This window comes from Alligator sinensis, unplaced genomic scaffold, assembly GCF_000455745.1.
Source record: "Alligator sinensis unplaced genomic scaffold, ASM45574v1 scaffold389_1, whole genome shotgun sequence".
Lineage (NCBI taxonomy): Eukaryota > Metazoa > Chordata > Crocodylia > Alligatoridae > Alligator > Alligator sinensis.
Window position 1 is genome coordinate 858,408 of NW_005841951.1, and position 19,287 is coordinate 877,694.

At 38.2% G+C, this 19,287-nt stretch overlaps 1 protein-coding gene across 6 annotated transcripts in view; it reads left to right on the forward strand.

Moving 5' to 3' along the window:
• ITGB6 (integrin subunit beta 6) overlaps positions 1–19,287 on the forward strand; it is a 60,472-nt gene that overhangs the window by 37,827 nt on the left and 3,358 nt on the right. For 5 of the 6 annotated variants that reach the window (XM_025199971.1, XM_006020345.3, XM_025199969.1 and 2 more), the window contains 4 exons: positions 427–649; positions 3,999–4,096; positions 10,558–10,677; positions 14,320–14,486. In XM_025199971.1, coding sequence (XP_025055756.1) covers positions 427–649; positions 3,999–4,096; positions 10,558–10,677; positions 14,320–14,486 — 608 coding nt within the window. Of the gene's footprint in view, positions 1–426; positions 650–3,998; positions 4,097–10,557; positions 10,678–14,319; positions 14,487–15,664; positions 15,875–19,287 lie in introns of all 6 variants that reach the window. The other variant, XR_003093238.1, reaches the window with a different exon arrangement.

Consider the following 19,287-nt stretch of genomic DNA (forward strand, 5'->3'; position numbering starts at 1 on the left):
GTTTTGTTCCCACACATGCCTCTTGCAGCATCTCAAAGGGCTTTGAGATGCTGTAAGGGGCACATGCGCACTCATCTGGACTCACCTCAAGGGTTTAAAAATGGTTGCTAGGGCACTTTATCTAAACCTCATCGAATGAGGTTTAGATAAAGCATCCTGCAGCCATTTTTAAACCCATGGGGGCTTAATACACATGGCAGTGAGGTGTTTTAGAGTGGCTTTTCAAGAACCAGTTTACTTAAAACACCTCCCACCCCTGAGCACATGTAATGGCAACCTTTATTTTTTACTTTACACTTACAAGAGATTATTATAATGGGATGTGAGCTAATAGGAGTGAAAATGTAAATAGAATCCTTGTAATCAGTCCTTTTTCAGTTTTAAATTATAACATTGATTTTGCAAAATAATAATTTATTTTTCCAGGCAATGGTGACTGTGACTGTGGTGAATGTAGATGCCACAGTGGATGGACTGGTGAATACTGTAACTGCACAACTAACACTGACTCCTGTGTTTCTGAGGATGGTATTCTGTGCAGTGGAAGAGGTGAATGTAGTTGTGGAACATGTGTTTGCACACATCCTGGGACCTCTGGTAACACATGTGACAAGTGTCCTATGTGTGGTGACCTTTGCAGTTCCAAACGGTAATGTATTGGTTTTACCATGGTTGTGGTTTTTACTTTGTTTCAATATCTATATATTTTACTTTGTTCAGAAATCCCAGGAGTGCTCTTCCCACTGTTATTGGGTCCCAGTACAAAAACCTGATGGCTTCTCTGCTTCTCCTGTGTGGTTTAATCATAATGTAGAAAAATTAAATGTTTCTTAGCATTGCTCCTGGAGATTTCAAACTAAGTCTTAGGGAAAATACCCAAGGCTTAACTGTCAGGGTACAATGTCACACTTTCACTTCTGCTTCTGTTTAAAAAAAAAAGCTGAGTAGTACTCTGAAATGATGATGTCAAATCCCACTGAGTTCTTGGAACAGAATGACAGAATAACATTTGCAACTTGTGTTAATTCACTTCTGTCCGTGAACCCTTAGAGCCAACTTCCACTCTGAGATCCTACTCCAGAGTCACACATGTGCAGTAATTAATATTCCAAATTCTGCTAAATGCAGTTTGACTGAAACAGGTGCATCTTCAATGGAAGTATTCGAGCCAGTTCAGTGGGGATATAAACAGTGGTGTAATCTATGCCTCAAACATAAATTGATCATGAACTGAATGCAACAAAGCAGTGTAACATTCTGTGAGCATGTAAAAAACACCTAGCCTGCATATTAAGGTAGCAGACAAAGGTACATCATGGAAAGCAACTAAAAAGAAAGTGTAAAGTAAAGCATAGTCTCTAAACAAGGGTTATCAAAGATACAGCCCATGGGACAGTTCTGGCCCATGGATCTCAGACCAACCCAACATGCCACATGCAACAGGCACCAGCCCCAGCCCTGTCCATTGCATGCAGCTCTCAGGGCTGGACCTGGTGCCACAGGCACTGCACACAACACAGGAGGCCAATTCAGGATGTGTACTGAATGGAGAGCTTGCACCGGACTGGCCCTGTTCACTGGCTGTGGCTGGTCTGAATTGGCCCCACAGACAACCCCTGAATGCTGGAGCAAGCATGCAAGGCTGGTCTGCCACAGATGCCACATGCAGTATGCTCCCCATGCTGGCCCCACCTGGAGTGCAAGCCCTGAACCAGGGCTGGCATGTGCTACAAGCACAGGTCTGAACTGTGTGTGTGCACTGCAAGCAGCACAGGGGAATGTGTGCAATGCCCTGCTGGACATTGCTGTGTGTGGTGCCCTTGCACACTGGTTACAGAGTTGGTCTGGATTGGACTCACAGACCATCCTCATGCACCAGAGCCAGTCCAGCATGGACACCTCATATAGCATGCTGCATGCCAGCTCTACACACAAGCCCTGGACCAGGGCCAACATGCACTGCAGGCAGTGAAGCAGGGCTGCTCTGGGGTGTGTGCTGCATGACATGCCCACACTAGACCAGCCTTTTGCTCTGATTCCAGTGCCTGGGGCTGGTCTGCAAGCCTGATCTAGCACACAGATCAGACCCATGTCCCTCTGCTCTGAACATACACATTCTCTTCTGTACTATCCCAAAGCCTTTCAGGGCTAATTCAGCTTTGATGAAAATAGGTAAAACGACGTGCTTAAGCCAGAAATTGAACTGGTTCACAGAATGCTGAGTTACATTCATGCTGCACATTCCCTGAGTGCTCCGAGAACGCAAGTTAAAGAAGATCTAATTAGTCTTCCACCTATATGGGTTTCCATTGACTGAGGCCAGCTTCTCTTCCATTCTGCTTTTAGAATATTGAAAGTCAATTGCCCTATTCTCAATTTGCACCACAGTTACTGAGAGGAAAATTTGGTCCACAATGTGTAGCTTCTCCCACCACCATTTCTGTCACTGCTAAATTTGCCCTGTGGAGCTGCATAACAATTGAATCAAATCCAAGCAGTATCTTGTACAGGCCTCGGTATTGGGAGCTTATATGAATTGAATAAACACAGCCCTTGAATATAAGTACATTATGAATTATTGTGTATACATTACACAATAATGTGTAAAATGTGTATAATACATTATGTATTATACTGCTGCTGTTGATAAATTGACCAATTCAACAGACTAATATATTATTTAGGTATATGATGGACATTGAGTTAGTTTCTTCATTGTATAATATAATATTTCATATCACTCATTTGTCAGACATCTTCCTCTTTTCTCTTTCTCTGTCACTGTCATAGTAAATGAAACACATGGCTGGAAGAGCCAAGCGAGAGAGATGGAGACTTGGTAAAACTTAGCTAGGGCAGCTGAAAGAGAGCCAAAAGCCCAGGTCAGAGGTGACAGAGATCCATGGGCAGGCGTCTGAGAAAGAGGGTGGTACTTTGAGAAACATGGCAAATATGACAAGAACACCAACAATACTGAATGTACCTACATCTGATAGGGGCTATCCCATTACCCACTCATTCACTCTATTCAGTGACTTACTTGAGAGAGAGAAGGTCGCCCCCATCTTGTGAAGATAACCTCAGTAGCCTCAGCATTATTCTCTTAGAGGGATGTAATTCAATGCAAATCTGTAATGGCCAGTTTCTTTTTATTTTATTGTCAGTCTGACAAGACTGTTCTTCTCAGAGTCTTAGCTCCTAAATGAGTCAATGCTTTAAACACAGAATTGTTTAAATATAGCCGGTGGTAACAATTTTCATATGCAAACTTTATGTTCTTTTCTCTTTTCAGTAGCAGACTCTGGACCTGCTCCAACTCCCACTGAATCAGAGTGGCTTTTCATCAACTTCAGAAGGAGTTGGACCAGACCCTCAGTTTATTTTTAAATAAGATTCTGGTCTTTCTACAATTAAATAAAGTCAATAATATATTTTGTAGTTGCTTTTCCAATAAGTTGCTTTAGCTTAATTTGTGTTTATATTATTAGCTCCTGAGAGTAGTGAATCATATTCTAGAGACATCTATTAAGACACCTGAGCAAAGTTTTTAGTCTCTTGGTAAATATAATACATTATTCAACAGATTTTCAACACAGGAAGATTTATATTAAGTGCCTTGGTCTCCTCTGAATTAAGGCAATATCAAATATTAGTCCATTTAGTGGGTATTCTTCTGAATGGTATTTAGTGTATACTTAATTCAGAACCTTTATCTTGGAAAATGAACATTATGTATGAGTAACCCCATATTTTGAGCTGACACATGAATAATGCTGCCTCAGGTTCTGTCTGGTAGCTAACAAGAGCTTAGAGAGAGAGGCCTTAATTCAGGGTTGTTTTGTGGCGATACCTATCACATTTCTGAGAACTACTGTTTCTATAGCACAGGACCTTTTGTTAATTCCTTTTTAAAATGTCGACAGCAGGCATATTCTCTTTTATATGCAAGTGCTTTGTGGCAGACAGAGATTGATGAGTACTTGAATTATTTTTCAAAGGATCTGCATTGAATGTTATTTGGCTTCTGATGAACAGTTACAAGGAGAATGTAGTGAAAAATGTAAATTGGTTGATGCAACTGTCAGTACTGCAGAAGGTTTGTACATTTATTATCTTTTACTTATTAGTGGCAATTCTAATTGTGATAATTTTATGTAAAAATACACATGGGATTTGAAAACAGTTGCAATTTTTCCCCCTGATGGGTGGTAATCATTGGGTTTGACCCAATGAATGACAATCCACATTGAGAGTATCAAATCCTCTTCTGTTTTGTAATTAGGGACCAAAAAACATCTTTGTCAATATCAATCAGAACTATTATATCCCTCCAGCTTAACTAACCCATTAGTATACAACTAGTTTCCTAACCAGTTCACTAAGTTCTGGCCTTCTGTACACAAATACTGCCCTCAATGACAGCAATATCCTGACTCAAACATCTAAGTGTAAAATCATGCCCATTCTGTGAAGCTCAGTATGGTTTCTATTATCTTACAAATAGATTAACCATTGAGAACTCTGATAATTGCAATGAGAAGTTCAACAGACAAATTGCATTAGTGCACAGTTCAGATTTTTTTTCTTCTTGTTGCATTTGATCAAGAAGTTTTTTAACTTCTTAGAATAGGGTTCTTCCCTCCACTGTCAATGCAGGGACCCCACTGAAGTCAAGAGGAACTCCTAGCATTGACTTTGAATAAAATATTACCCTTGTAGACAAAGAATTGTAACTTTAAACAGGACTGTTGTGTCAATAGGATTATCTTTTTCCTTATAGGATCACCATATAAGAGCAGATGGGCACCTTTTCTCGTTGCTGTACTTTGGAAAGTATGTAATTACTCTATTTCCAATGGCAACAAATCCAGTACTTAGATGTATTGTAATTCTGAGGCCAGGCAACATGACCTGTACTATACATACATCATAGACATGACTTCAGCTTCTGATCAAGCAAATATAATAATTTGAGCAACAATTCAGAATGCTGTGTCCACATCTTGGTATTGAACTGATCTGCTGGCCACTTGCCCACAACTTCACAGATGGAAGCAATGCAGTGACATTTACTGCCTTTCTGAGATCAGCCTGAGCACAATGGTGGTGGTTGTTACAAATATGAAGTGCAAAAATTCTAAGTATTTCTCTTGTGGGGGAAAGATTTTAGTCCACAACTTAATAATTAATTTAAATTATTGATTATTTTAACTTCATAAAGTTTAAGGACTTTCATTAAACGTAATTATTGTTTGAAGGCTAGGAAAAATTCTTTGCCTGGTACTGCTACTATTAAAGACAAAAAGTTTCTAGAGTTTATGGTAAAGTACAAGAAGTATATTTTTGTAGTAAACTTCTCAAAACTGAACAGACAAATGAGTAACAGGCTTGTTTGAATATTTATTTAAAAGCCTGTGGGTAGAATGAACATTTTTGAAATGTATACCTTATAACCTCTTTTTTCCAATTTGTTATTAGTACCATTTTTCAGAATGTTGTCAGTGGACTGCAGATCTGTGTAACCAAGGATGCATAGAGTACTGTGCTTTGTGACATCATAAATAGTAATGAGATCTGGGAACTGCCCATTGCCCTATTTCCATACATAGTGCACACAAGAAAGAGATAATGCCTCATCTCGATTCTGTACCTATGCTTTTATTCAAGTCCTAACTTTCTTCAGCAATTTTAGCTTTAGATTTTGTTCCTATCAATAACAATGGTTGCAGTGAAACCTGCATGATAGTTACATTCTAATATCACAAAAACGTTGCTTAAAAGTATATTTGACCATAGGCGTCAACTTTTATTTTTGCCCGGGGAGAAGGTTAAGATGATGAACATGTGGAAAGTTTTACACATTTCAGGTGACAGTCCTCTTCCTGAAGGAAACCAGGGCCCTCAGACCCCCCCATGTACTTGACATCTCTATATTTCACTTACTTTACACCTGATCCAAGGTATCTGAAGGTGGTGGGTCTTTTTTTTTTTTTTGAGGGGGCATACAAATAGCCCTCAATAAAAATGCCTATACTTGGCATTGATTAGAAATTATGCTTTAAAATAAAAGATGATCTAAAAACAAAAAAACCCAACCCTGTAAAGGAATTGCTCAAATGGTGTATTAGCTGCCCATGTAACTTTGTAGCTATTACCTTTCTTTTGTTGAATTTATTTTTTCCTGGACTTAGATCACAAGATATTTTGGGAGACCTCCTAGGTATGTTTTCATAGTGCATAGGAACCTAGAGTCTAAATCTTGATTGGGCCATCAAGGTACTATTGTGACAAAAATGTATTAATTTTGTTTGATTCAAACAAGCAATCATCCTTCCAGAACTCTATATAGCCTATGCTTTGTATGTGGAGTTTTTGTTAGGCTCTTGAAGGATCAGATCCAATTCCTATTAAAGTCAATGTCAAGTCCAAAGTGTGCAGCTGAAGAAGACTGCATGGTACATGCATAATGTAGTAGTCTATAGACTGAGGCTAAGGTTCCAGTGAAATCCTTCACTGGTCCCAATACATCTTATAAGCTGTAAAGAAGTTATAGAGGCTTGGTCACCTCATATAGTTCCTAAAACAGATCTTTATTCTCCTCTTAGGAGCTCTGCATCCCATTTGCTTTGTAAAGCAACTTTTTGCCATTTCCTGATTTTGAGTACATAACTGTACAATCTGCATTAAAAAAAGATTTTTTTTGCTGGAGTTTGCCTGAATTGTGCACCTGACAATGCCCTCTGCAGAGTCAGTTTCACTTCTATGTTGGTCATCAGTTTCACTTCCCAGTTTCATGTTAGTGTTGCATTTAGAACTACTCTGCAGGAAGGTGCTGCCTCTGTACTCTTGCCCCTACTCCAATAGTGTATAAATGCAGCAACTGTGGAGGATACTATATATGTTAATGTTCTGCATGCATGAAGTGAAATTGCTTGATTTGTTTTAAGCAACCCATGCACCTATACACACAAAACGTCAGGCCTGCTGCATGCTCCTCACGCTTTGTGAAAGTTATAACAAAACAATTTTTAAAGTCCCATACAAGGTATTTAGAAAACAGTGTACAAAACCTTGGAGCTTTTCACAAAAATGGTTTAATTTCACTTTAGTGTAAATAACAAAATATAAGTTGATGGTTCTCCCTTTAAAGTTGACAGCTCCCATTAAATTTGTATTTGGCTGTGATGCCCATTCATGCGTTGCAACAAAAAGCACAGGCACTACCCTTACAGTCCTGCTATTTAAAATGAATTTTGCATGCTGCTTTACCTAGTGTCATACAAAAATGCTTCAGAGGGAAGTGAACTTGAATCACTGTTTTTTGTTCTTGTCCTTCATATGTATTTGGTTTTTAGTTAACACTTTACTATTGCATAACTTACTGGTTCATTTGTTTGTTGTCGAGAGGAAAGAGGAAAGGATAAATGTATTTTTTTTTGTGTTATTACAGAAAAGACAGACAAGATGCGATAAATTTATAAATGTTGTGGCGTAAATATTTTTGGAACTTATCTTGTATCCAAGAACCCACTAAGAGATCAGAGTTTCATGTATTTTTAGGGCTTGATTAACTCTGTAATTGGTGCTCTACATATGCTATTAGCACAGAGCAATAAACTCCAGTGCATATTGTGCCAAAGTTTATAGCTCCCAGGCACTGCATTTGAAAGTGCACCTGGGATCACAGCATGTTGAGCCAGGTTGGAGCAGCCCCAGCTGGTAGAGGGGCCTGGAGGGGCTACGGAGGCTAGCTGGCAGGCAGCCTCTGCACTGAAGCACGCTTTTGCCCCAGCCAGCCCCATCAGTGTCTACATGTGCATTGCTGCACACTAAAGAACTTGGCCGTAGGATAGTACATGTATTTACAAGTACTAACCTGCTGCAGAGTTAGTTTCCTATGGCCTAATAGGGCCACACATGTAGATGTTGAGACTACTGTACAGCTAATTAGGCAGCTTCATGTAGATGAGACTAATGATTAATGACTCCAGTTTTATTCTAATGTAATTCTTAACTCTGCTGTAATCAATAGAATTAGGTTGGTGTTCAAATGGTGCAGTGTAACAGTTCGTTGCCGTGTATCCTGTCTGCGATACAAATTGCATAGGTCTAGACATACTTCTATGTACACAGGGAGCACGCTATGAATATGAATTAAAAATAATTTAGATCATGCCTTGGATTAGTGAGCCCCATATCCTAGATAAGGTAAAATAACTTATCTAGGAAATGAATAAGCTGAATATAAGTTAAATGTTAGAAACTCAAGCAGTGTTGCTGCAATTCAAAAATCTTGAAATAGGTCCTAAAATTATAGGATTAATTTTAAAATTATACTTTTAAAGTATAATTGTGATAGAAGTATAGAAGTGATACATTTTGGGGGAGGGTTGCTTTCTGGTATTCTTTAAGCATTTAGGGAACACACAGGTCATATTTTCAAGGCTCTGTCTACAACCTTGGGAAGTGTGGAGTTGGAGTGTGGGGGTGTTAGAAATTGCATTTTTGTGAAAGAAAGCTGAGATTCTTTCTTGATTGACTGCAAGAGCTGGGCTTTACCAATATCACAAGATTTGTGGGAATATTGCCAAACTGGCAATGCAGTAAACTCAGTTGATAACATTATTATTTTTTTCTGCCTTGAGAACAACACTTTTAATCTTTTTCCACAATAAAAGTCAAGTAAAACAACACCGCCAACAACAAAGTGACACTTGTCTGTCTGCATGTTACTTGGATGGATAACACTGTATCTCATAGCACAAAGGACAGGCTTAAATCCAAAAGCTTCTTACAGTAAATTTCCTTACACATTTCTAGACTAAATTTCATTTACTCTGCTGTGACATTCCTTTTCTAACAATCTAGGGGGCACCGACAGCCCACTCCAAGTACAACTGTGCTGTGTACTAGTGTCTGAGATACATAAATACCAAATAAATAGGTGACAGAAGGGGGAAGGCAGCAGAGGTAGCACAGGCACTGAGGGGACAAGGGGCAGGGTGTGGCATGCAAGTGCCAGGGTTGTAGGCACTGGGGCAAGTGGAGGCAGGGAAAAAGGAAGCAGGGAGGCATGCACAGACAAGGGACAGGGAGGGCAGACAAAAGAGCCAATGTGGGGGGAGGGGCAAAACCAGGGGTCTGTCCCCTTGCCCCCTGCTGCTGCTTTGGGGAGAAAAATCTAAAATTATTGTCCAATAATTAGATTCTGAAAAGTATCACAAATTTGTAGTTTTCCATGTATATAATCTAACTATTGGGAGGTCATCTTAAATTTGAAGTTGCCTTGGATTCAGGTAAATATGATACATATAAAATGTATCCTTTAAAATTCAGTTATCATCCCCAGATTATTGCTTATGCATGTATTTTCTTTAATTTGTTTTGATAGGCAGGTTTGAGAGGTTCAGGGCTTTTCAGTACAATTAATCCATGTGATGAACTCTTTAGCACTCCCTGGTTTAGCAAATTCCTGTGAGCTTCTTTCTGAGTACGGAGTGACCTTAAATGCCAATAATATTTCATTTGAAAAATTTCTGACTTTCCTCGTGTTTCTAAAACTAACAAAGCTTATTTAGTCTCTCTGAAATATATTAAAAGTAAAGCCAATTACAGCTATTGTATATATCTCTTTAAACTGTGGCTTGTAACAGAAGCAATGACAGACCTTCACCTATAGAGGTAATAGTAGGGATTTCTATAAAGCAAAATATTTTCTTTATATAAAGATATTATATCATGTTAGACTTAAAATCATGGCATTGGTATACAGTCTCATATTCCAATCAACTTGCTTCCTTTTATTGTCTGCCACAGCTAGGTTTTTTCTCCACTGCCTCTTGAATGAACTCAGCATGAAAGGTTCCCAGCTTGGGAAAAGTTTGAAAAAAAATAGATTAAGTTTTCTTGCAGAAATACACTAAACGGAGGGACAAGTAAAAATGGGCAGACTCTCATCTTGGATTACTTTTTATCTTCTTTCCAGTGAATCACATTACAGTGATCCCACAACTTTAGTTTTCTCTTATTAATTTATATTTACTGTTGTGACAATAAATGCCATGCTAAACTCTAAGGACAGCATTGTGGAAAGAATAAATGGCAGTCCTTTTAATGGTATCAGTATCTGTTTGATATGTGAATATCTACTCCTGAAATGTAATCTACACATGCTACCAGTAGCTCTAAACCAAAGAGAACATACTGTTTACTTTGTCTTATAATCAGGACTATTATATTCCCTAGACAGCTGGAGGTAAGTGTCTTGGAAGTATTTCCAATTCACTGAAATTCACACTAAACCAGATTGATAGGTGCACTTGATGGTCAGTACAGATTGATAGCACCTGGACCTGCTCTTCTGAAATTTTCTAATTGGAAAATCAAAAACAAAAAGAAAAGCAATTTAGAGTGGTATAAAAAGTTATTAATCTAGTGAAAATTTGCAAGGTTCTTTTGCTCTTCCCTAACACTCCTCTGCATGTTAAAAACACCACGGCACAAATTAACCCATTGTTTTTTGTTGTTATTACATGTTGATGCACTTGATTTCCATAGAGTTCTCAAAGGATAAATCCATTCCCTGTGCTATACAAGGTGAAAATGAATGTGTTACTACATTTCTAATGACCATGGATGAACAGGGAAAGACAATCATTCATAGCATAAAGCAGAAAGGTAAGCAGTTAATACCAGTTTTCACATATACCGTTGGATTTAGAAATACAGATGAAACAATCAAATCGCATATATTGGAAAATTAGCAAATTAAGCTGTTTCATACATTTTTTTTATTTTCCTATTTCAGTAATGTTTTTCTTCCTGGCTGAAAAAGCACCTCCTAAAATATCTATTTCATATGATGGCAAAATAAAACATGACCTTTCTCAAAAGACAGGCATTATTGTCCAGTGGTACAAGCAGATACTACTGAATTCCAAATACAGCTGTGGCTCTTTTTGTAGCATTAGGCAAGTTAGTCAGACTCTATTTCATTTTCATCAGCAGCTGAAAAAACTGGGATATTTAATTCCCTACCACACTGGGGGGGGGGGGGGGGTTTTGACAATTTGTTTTTTTTGCGCCCCGGGGGGGGGGGGGGGGGTCTTTGAAAATTAGTTATTTTTCTTAATTGCTATTGGAATTGATAACCATTATGAAATAATGATACAAATCTTCTCATTACCTAGTACACTAGCTCTGAGAAATATTTTATATGACTACAAAATATTTTTAAAGATAAATAAATAATATCTGATCCATAATACAGTTATACTGAGTATTCATGATTGAGCAAATATTAGTAGTAGTTTAATAGTAGTTTATTTACAGCATTTGCTAAAACAATACAGTAAAACTGACAATAGATTTATATATAATAACAACATTATATAATATATGGTTATGGGTAAAAACATACAGTAAGATCATGTATTCTGCCAGTGTGAAAGTATTTTAAAATCAGACTCAGCCTACACAGTCATTTTTAATGCTGCACTGTTACTGACTTTTGAATGATTATCCCAAAATTATCCTAAATATTAATTAACCTTGTTTACTGAAGTACATCTATTTATTTAAAATTATTCCTTTATTTATACTATTTTTATGACAGTCTTATATTTCAAGAGAAAACAGAGGCCTCTTTACACCTGACAAGTGACATTGCTTCTACGCAATCAACCATGGTACATTTTGGGGCATACTCAATCTTTCACTGTTAAAAGTGAGTTACATGCTTAAGAAAAATTATCCAAATGATTACCTTATTTCTCTCAGTAGAAGCTGTATGCTTGGTGTTTGGAAATTTTCCTCAGCCACTTGTCATCTTTAATAATACCTTGTAAAGAGTTTCCACAAAATCTATTATGAGAATTGAATAATTGCACTATACATAATCAGCTAACGCTGTAAAAATATTACTGGTTTAAAAAAGTAGCACAATATATATCAAAGAATATTGTAACAAAGGCTGACAATAAGAATAGCAGGTTATATGCATATGCACACTGCACTCCTCAGATTCAAGAACATTAAGAGTTTCAAGTGCTGCATGATTTTCTCTTTACTCAATTACTTTACTGTTCATTAATGCTGATTTAAAAGCGAGGCTGATAGAAATTTATTTAAGCGAGGCACAATGCATGTAGAAGTTTTGCAACACTCCCTCAACCCTCATAACAATTCTGCCAATAAATAGAAGTTTTCATCTACTTTTCCACTTCTGGGTCTGTCTTGAGTAGAGGAACAATTATCCTGTGACTTTTGTAATGTATGCAAATGTGAATTAAAATGAGAACCCCAGAAATGCTCTGTGGATTATTTTCACTTATGGATCTGAAGTCAAGTGTGAGTGAATAGCCAGTGCATTAACCCACAGTTCAGATGAGACTTTTAAAAATGAGTTGCATAATGACATCAATCAAAAAGTAATGTAAAATAAAATCCAAGTAAATTATATTAAACTGAAATGAATTCTCGGTGTCATCAAACTGTGGTTCAGTAGAAAATTTTATGAAATAGTAACCTTTCTAGACTTTTACAAGTAATGCTTCTTAATATTAAAATGATCCCTTAATTGAGAGCTGTCAAAAAGAATTTGCCCTCTGGGTTTTACATGTCTACTATTATCTTGAATCCTAGAGAAAAAATATGTCCTAGAATAATGTTAATTTTCTGGTAATTTAGTCTGTGCTCTAAAATGCCCATCTTTAGCCTTGAGTTGCTAGCATTTACAGAACAAAAAATAAAGGAACCATTTAAATTAATTGTTGCAGTTCTAGCATGTTAAATGACTTGCTTTCCCCATGGAAAAGGAAGTGGAAGGTATCCAAACATGCATGCATCTTAGAATACTTATTTCAAATTTATTAATTTCCGTTCTTAATAAAGAGTTTCCTAACAAAATCTGTGCATCCCAAGCCTATACATTTGTTATCAGAGGACAAATGTATATTATGAGTCTGTATTACTCAAGTAACAAAAAAGGGCAATTATTGTGTTCTTTGAAAGTCTTATTTAGGTATACCTTCTAAAAAGTGGATTCCTAGTTTTAAGTTGTATGTTCTTATTCAGTACTTCAGCTTCCCTTTCACATTGTTTTCACTCATTGAGTTTGGTCACTTGTTCAGAACTAAGAATGGTTTGGATTTGTTTGGATGAAATTATGCTAGCACTTTTGCAGGAATATGTTCAAGAAAATTGAGTTTCTAGGGCCTGATCCTGCACAACTGAAATTAATGAGATTTTTACCATTGACTTCAATGTGAGCAAGATCAGGCTATAGGTTAATTAGCCATCCTTGCAATGGATTTCAGAAAACAGGTCTTCCATTGAAGTTGAGCAGAGGGCAGAAATTCCATTTAGTGAAAAATGCTGAACTTTCAATATCTGACTGTTCTCAGATAGAATAAACACTGACATTTTTTTTAATACTTGGTGAAACACAATTTAAAAAAAATCTTTAGGAATATTCGTGAAGTTTTATTGTGACACAATAAAAAATCATTTTAATGTTGATTTTTAAAAAAAAGTTCTACCACAAATTTAGACATTTCAAATTAAATCAAACTGTTTTCATTCTGAAAATCTCAAAACAAGACATTTTAACATTGTTGGAACTTTTTAATTTCAATTTTTTCCCTAAATATTAAATTTTGGCAAAATCAGAAGTTTCACAACATTTTTCAGTTTTAGGAGACCTGCATCCTCTGTAGGTTAGTTCCATCACAGTTTTCCATCCAGCAGTGCTCTGTTTCATTCTAGTGAGACCTCTATTCTATGTTCTGCTTATGGAATGATTGAGAATCATTTTTTTCCTTGTATTTTTTGCCCTTGCTTTATTTAGATGCCATTTTCTGTGTCTTTTCCATATCCCCCAATCTTTTATGTGTTGGTCACCAACTAGTCAGCCATGAATCTGCCTACAATTTTCCCCACTGCAATGTAAGTGAGACTCCTTATGGTCACACCTAAGAATTCATAGTTCTGCCAAACCATGTTCTTTCACTCTTCCTCTCTGGAAAATCTTTTAGAACACATAAAATAAGAATCTAAATTAATTCCAGAGAATCTATCTCATTATCTGGAAGCTGTTAGTTGATCTTCTAAAAGATCTATGAGAAACATTTATAGTGAAGTTTTCTTCAGCATAACCCTTCTGGGAAAATTTCACATACTGTTTGCAAATCTCGCTGTACAAACATATAAGCTGAAAAAAAAAATGGAAAGAACAATGATCAGGGCATAGAAACCTATTGTGGTTTTTAATTAGCTATCTTTATAAATATTAAAAATCATTGCATGCTTCTGTTTCCACAGATTGCCCACAACCTCCAAATATTCCCATGATAATGTTGGGTGTTTCCCTGGCTATCCTTCTAATTGGCATTGTTCTACTTTGTATATGGAAATTGCTAGTGTCATTTCAAGACCGAAAAGAGGTTGCCAAGTTTGAAGAAGAAAGATCGAAAGCCAAATGGCAAACGGTATGTGTGTTAATTTTGTACAAGTCTCTATGAGACTCTATGAGACTCTCCAGGAGTCACCAGTAATAAAAAAAATGGACAGATTTCCCAAATCATACTTTTTCATTATACATTTCATTATATAGTATGTTACGCATTAAAATATAATAGAAATTACCAAAAATAGATCATTTTTCAATATGCCTTGTTTTATTTCTTCCACAAGTAAAAAGATGCATAGAGGTAGTTTTTAATCAATAACTGAATAATTATTCAATGAATTATTTTTCGACAGACCTACCCACAAAGACTTGGCTAATATTAGAGGTGTTCCTTTTCCTTCCAGTTCCTTCTGCCTGGAACTTTTACTCTTTTGCATTTGCCTTTTAATAAATGAGGCTTTCTGGAAAATTCATGCTAAGTTAGAAGAGCACTGGAAAAGAGCTGGAGGGATTTGGGGGGGCTATAATACATAATACAGTGATCCATTGACTCTTCAACTACACCCAGATATAACAAAATAGATTGCAACAGTTCAGCAAGACCAGTAACTGCCTGCCCTTCAGCATGTGAAATCAAAAAAAGGGTAGAAGCTGTATGCCTCTAGTTAATGTAGGCTGGGGCAGCCTGGGAATTTTCCATACTGACTTGGGGTAGCTAAAGCTGAGAGGAGGGAGTGGAAGGATCCATCTGGAAGATGAGAGGGAAAGTGAATGAGTTTCTGAAGGGAAAACCAGTGGAGCTCCACAAAATGTACTGGAAACCACCGCTACTGAAAATAAGAGATCTGTTTTTTAGGGAAAAAATTACAAATGAGATATTTTAAAGCTACAGCCATTCCCCCAAAATATTGAAAACAGATAACTGGTCCTGGGGGGAATCCTTGAGAAGGTGTAATGTCATCAGCACTCTCTGAGGTTTGGCTGGACTTCTTTTCAGAATCCCCCGTATCTTGACTAAACATCTGTATAAAAATATATTTCGCTTCCATCTGAAGCCTAAAACTAAACCTCAGAAAATGTATTTGTTGCTTCAGGTTTTGTTACGAATCTTTTCCTGGCTGTGGAGTTGACAGCCAGGAAAAGCTGACAGGTTGTTCCATTAGAAAGTCCAAGGCAATTTCTGCAAGGGCAGGATCAAAGTGTTCAGGCCATATTTCAAGCACGTTCTACCTACCTAAATTCTTCCTTTATTCTCAGATATAATAGTCTTCACTTCTTGTCTGAAGCTGTGTGTTGGAGTTGCTCATTCCGGTTCTCTAATGGGCACTACCAGAGCCCTGGATACTCCCAAACGTGGAGGTTCTGGATGTGCGCTGCCCCCACGTTCAGCCATGTTTACATTATGGTCATAGAGAACGGCACGAGCTGTGAATTTGGTTCCACAGTTAAGACATATCTCTTAGACAGGTGATGTATTTTATCCCAGAAATGCCTGCAAAGTGAGAGACCCTGATCTTGTGAAGCTCTGATCACCCTCTGCTTTGACTGGCTGACGGTGGGCTCTAATGAAATTCAGCACCTCATAGGACCTGATTCTTATTTTGGGCTAAACTGAGTTATGAGGCTCAGCATTGAGTAAGGGGTACCACTCTAAAAGCAACTCTGTCAAATTATACTTCAGAGTCAGAATTCGACCCCTACTCTCTCCTTGGTTAGGTAAGGAGTAAATTATTTCAGCCATTTTTTGAGTGAAATATGCTCACTCAACTGCTCTACTGGGGAGAGGAGGGAGATTCAAGGATCCCTTTCCATGTCCTTCTCTATCCTCCATCCCTTACCTATAGCGAATGACATTGATAGAGTAGCCCCTAATTTTCCCCCTGTAGCTGGGGAAGGATCTTAACAAGTCTTACTTTTTCCTAGCCCTCAGCATGAATTTGAAAAAAACTGCCATGTAGCATTAATGCCAATGTTGCTATGAGGAAAGCATAATACCTGTCTTCTAGTGTGCATATGATATGTGGAAATACATTTAATCAATATATATCAATATATACATTACATATATATGTGGAGAGAGAGAGAAAAGTTTGTGTGTGTACCAACATTTCTATATATAGTTTAAATGTGTGTGTAGGGAGAGAGAGGAAGTGCTCATGGCTGCATGCAGGTAATGTGTGCCATCTTTTGATAGCAGTAAAAATGGTTTGGCCAGACCTGAAAAGACATGCACTATGTGCAGCCTTGTTTAAACATGATGAAAAGAAACAATGAACAAATTCATATTAATAAACATTACATATCCTAACTGGCACAAATTTATGTGTTCACAGAATACCCAGCAGGATTCATAAATTAGTAATATCTTCTTAAAATCTTATATAACAGAGACATTTTAAACATGAATCCCTTTTCACCCCAAATATAGCATATCTTATCTAGGATTAGCACATACTTAAAAGTCAGCTGGAAAGTTTTTGATGCTTTTTGAATAAAACAGAAAACATGTTTGGAAGTTATGCAGGTTTGTAATTAAGGTTGAAACTGATAGGCATTACAGAATAATGTCTACCAGTTTTATCAGTATTGAGGACAATTCAGTCTTCTAATTCTTCCTCGGGTAGAAAATATTATTTGTTCCAATTTATGCATAGGCAAGCTGAGATTCTGGAGGGAATCGGTATGAGAAACAAGACACTTGCTTTCCCACTAGCTGTATCTAGTTGGCAATCAATCATATTAACATTCACAACCTGCAGTAGCTGTAATCCTCAAATGTCTGCAAACCATGGGTGGCAACAGAAGATTCAGCCTAAGGCCCAAGGGTTCTAAGAATGAGGTAAATAGGGAGAAGAATGAAGGGACTTTGCCTACTCCACCCCCCCAAATTATAATAATTCAAGACATTAGACTGCACGATAAGGTTTATACCATCCATGTTATTAAGTAAACATGATTTGCTGAAATATCCTAGAATTTTAGCTATAGTCTGGGGAACATTACAGTGTCATCAGTCCAAGGAGAAATGCCATCTGGAAGTATCTTTTAGATGCCTGCCTAATGAACATAGAGAAAATGGTTCAGTCAGAGAATGATGTCATAACTAGTGGGTGTGCTTCAGCTTCTTGCAGCTGGAAGATTATTCTGTGTGTAGCAAGAATTTGGACTGTTACATGGAAAGGAGATTTTAGTATCAGATAGTACAAACCTTTGATATCACCAGAAGAAACTTGCAAAGTGTACTTGCCAAAAGGAAGACTGATTCATGCCTTCCTGTGTATAGTGTTTTCTTCTATAGTAGGTTACACAGTGTTCCCACCTTTGTAAAATTCATTTATTGCTGCTTTTGGGGGCCCAAAGAAATAATGAATCTATCCTTTTTCATAGGAATCATAGAAAATTAGGGTTTTTGCTCACACTTTTTTGTGCTTGATTATTCATAGTTGTTTGCTTATAAATAAGAAGTTTAGCTCAATATGTCACTTTGTATATGTCTAACAGTAATGTAAAGAAACACCTGAGGGTGTGTACGCATGTTCAGGGAGGTTAGATCATGTTAAAAATGACCATCTGATCTAAATTAGGGTGCAGACAGAAGCTGTCTGCTCCCAGCTGTAACTCAGAAAGTGTTCTGCAAAGTGTTTTGAGTTGCAGCCTTACCCCGGGCCAACCAGAAGTTCACTGTTGGTTCCAGGGGGGAAGGGAACCACTTTTGGTTCCTAGCTATGGGCTAGGAGCCTGCAGCCAGGTTGCCTTAGCAATGGCCAGGCTGTCTGCCAGTGCTCACTGTTTTCAGAATAGGAGGGGAGAAAGGCAGCAGAGGGAGCTCATTCTTGGGGCTCCCCAGCTGGTGCTGAAGGGTGGGGTGGGTGAATTGGAGCTCCGCCACCTCAGGGGGGGCTCTAATACACCCACCCACCCCACCCTCCAGGGGGGGGCTGAAAAAACCCCAGACTGAACTCCCTCCACTCCTTTTCCCCCCTCCCATTCTCAAAACAGTAACAGGCTGGGAGCTCTGCAGACACAAGTTGCAAAAGTTGCTACATTTTGAAACATCCTTATCTGATACTTCATGCAATGAGGGGGTCAGATTTTCACCCAATCAGCCACATTTCTCTTCAGCTGTGCACTTGTGTTTGGTCACAGCTATAAACTGCTTTCTGTGGCCAGATTGGGCAAAAACTGTCACTTCTGTCTGCGCCTTTAGTACACCCAGATGCGGATCTTAAACATAGATCCCTAGTTAGGTCCATCTAAGTAAGAACTGTACAGAAGTTCCAGGAAGGTTAGATTGGACTGAAAATTGCCATCCTGATCTCAGTTAACCCTACCTCCAAGGTAGTCTGACTTAGATTGGGTTGGCCATTTTTAGACCAATCTAACTTTCCCAAACTTCCCAGCACAGCCCCAGGGCTGAGAAAATCTAGCCACTGGTCTCAACTCCATGACTGCACTTTTCCTACCCACCTACCTGACACCAGGCTATTTTTAGTCTCCCAGCCCCAACCCCCACCCCACGACAGACTATCCCCACCCCACAAATCAGCCAGTCCCCCTTCCCCTTAAGTCCACCAAACCTCTCATCCCACAAACTGCTTCTGATGCTGGTTTTGTTATTGTTCACTGATGCCAGCAGCTGAGGAAGTAAGTCCCAGTGGGGGGAGGAGGGGAGGGATGGAAAATAGCTTCACCTGGGGGCAGGGGGAGGGGAGAGAGATAAAAATAGCCCCTGGTCTTCAGTGGGGGAAAGAGCCTCTCATCTCTCCAAGCCACCCTGCAGACTGTGCATACCTCCTTGATCCCACTAAACCTTCCCATACCTCCCCAATCCCCATGGACCCTGCCTGCCCCCGCAATCCCACTTGTGGATGTTGTTTACC